This window comes from Acanthisitta chloris, unplaced genomic scaffold, assembly GCF_000695815.1.
Source record: "Acanthisitta chloris isolate BGI_N310 unplaced genomic scaffold, ASM69581v1 scaffold6493, whole genome shotgun sequence".
Taxonomy (NCBI): Eukaryota; Metazoa; Chordata; class Aves; order Passeriformes; family Acanthisittidae; genus Acanthisitta; species Acanthisitta chloris.
The window spans coordinates 15,318-16,792 of record NW_008665367.1 but is presented as its reverse complement, the minus strand read 5'-3'; the positions used below and the strand labels follow the sequence as shown (position 1 = coordinate 16,792).

The 1,475-nt window shown below is 40.8% G+C and overlaps 1 protein-coding gene across 1 annotated transcript in view; it reads right to left on the bottom strand.

Moving 5' to 3' along the window:
* Nucleotides 1-848: 848 nt before the first annotated feature.
* PRDM1 (PR domain containing 1, with ZNF domain) overlaps nt 849-1,475 on the bottom strand; it is a gene marked incomplete at its 5' end in the record, with an annotated part of 13,742 nt that continues 13,115 nt past the window's right edge. Inside the window, one exon of the mRNA XM_009071722.1 lies at nt 849-1,475. This exon is cut by the window's right edge and continues 38 nt beyond it. Coding sequence (XP_009069970.1) covers nt 951-1,475 — 525 coding nt within the window.

Sequence of the window (1,475 nt, the reverse complement as noted above, 5' to 3'; positions counted from 1 at the left end):
TAACAAAACAAAAACCAGAAGAAAGAAATCTGCCAAAAACTTCCTTTTAGGCAGAATATTAAGAATATTTGTGTCTTTCTTTTTAAACTGTTTTTGGAAACGTAAGAATGTGAGATTTTTTTTGGAAAAGCCACTGTAAGCTCATGCATTCCTTTGGTCATAAAGTTACATGACAACGTGTGGGGCTAGAGCTCTTTTCTAAAAACCTGTGGTATTGTCCATGGCAGGTAGGTATTTGCTGTGCCACATCTGTTCTGGGTAGAGCTGCAGGTAGAATAATCTTTCTCCTCTCCTCAGAGAGGCAGGGAAAACAGTTTCTTCCCTGCTTGCTGCTACTCTGGGTTGTTGGTTTATTGGTTTTTTTCCTTTTCAATTCCCAGTGGGGTGATTTGCACATAAAGGTACACAGCATTTTTTTTCAAACCAACAGATCTAGGATTCTGTATGTCACATGTCCAACTTTGGCAATACGAAAAACCGCATTTGTTTAAAAGACATTGGTACATAAAACACATTTACTGAAACCCCAATCTTAGGTTCTTAAAACAGATGTGCAGAAAAAAATATCTACAAAGAATGGCCATAAAACAAAAAATAAAAACATTTAAAGTAAAAATTACAATGAATTTTCCAGTCATTGTAAACATTTTCCTAATTATTGCTTTTTAGAATGATTAATTGCATAATAAATTATGAAGTACTATCATTGAAAAAATAATTATGGATAGATGATTGTCTTTTAGTAACTGGCGAGGCAATGCACAGTCCTTTGCCCCTTTTTATGCCCTGAGAAAACAGTAACTTTGGAGTTCCTTCTTTCAGCTGGAGAGCATAGGGAAACTACTGTAAGCCAAGATTGCTTTGCAGCATTGAAACTATGTACAAGCAACTGCTACAGGCACCCTGACTTGCCAAGTCATAAATAAAAAAAATCACTTTGCCAAAAAGTCTTAAGGGTCCATTGGTTCAACTGTTTCTTGCTTGACCTTTACAGGTAACAGAGGTAGTGGGTGACCGTGAGGCAACTTCATAATTGACATATCTGACGACTCATAAAGGTTGCATCCTGAGGAGATAAGCCCATTTCCCAGGTTCCTCTGTAGAGATACTTTCAGATTAGCTCCTTCCATTTCCCTCCTGAGCATGGTCAGTATATCCTTCTCCACGATTGATGTTAAGTCGATATTGTCCTCCACTTCTTCCAACTTGTCGGCATTGTCACTGATGTCGAACTTCTCGATCTCCTCATTGATTCGATTCAGGTCCTCCATGGAGAGGCCAGAGGCAGGGGCCACAGGGCAGTTGCCCTTCAGGTGGACCTGGAGGCTGCAGAGGTGAATGTAGCTCTTGTGGCAGTGGATGCATTTATGGGGGCGTTCCCGGGTGTGGAGACGCTTGTGCAGCTTCAGGTGCACAAACTGGGTGAATTTGGCTGGGCAGAGCTTGCACTGGTAAGGCTTCTCTCCAGAGTGGAG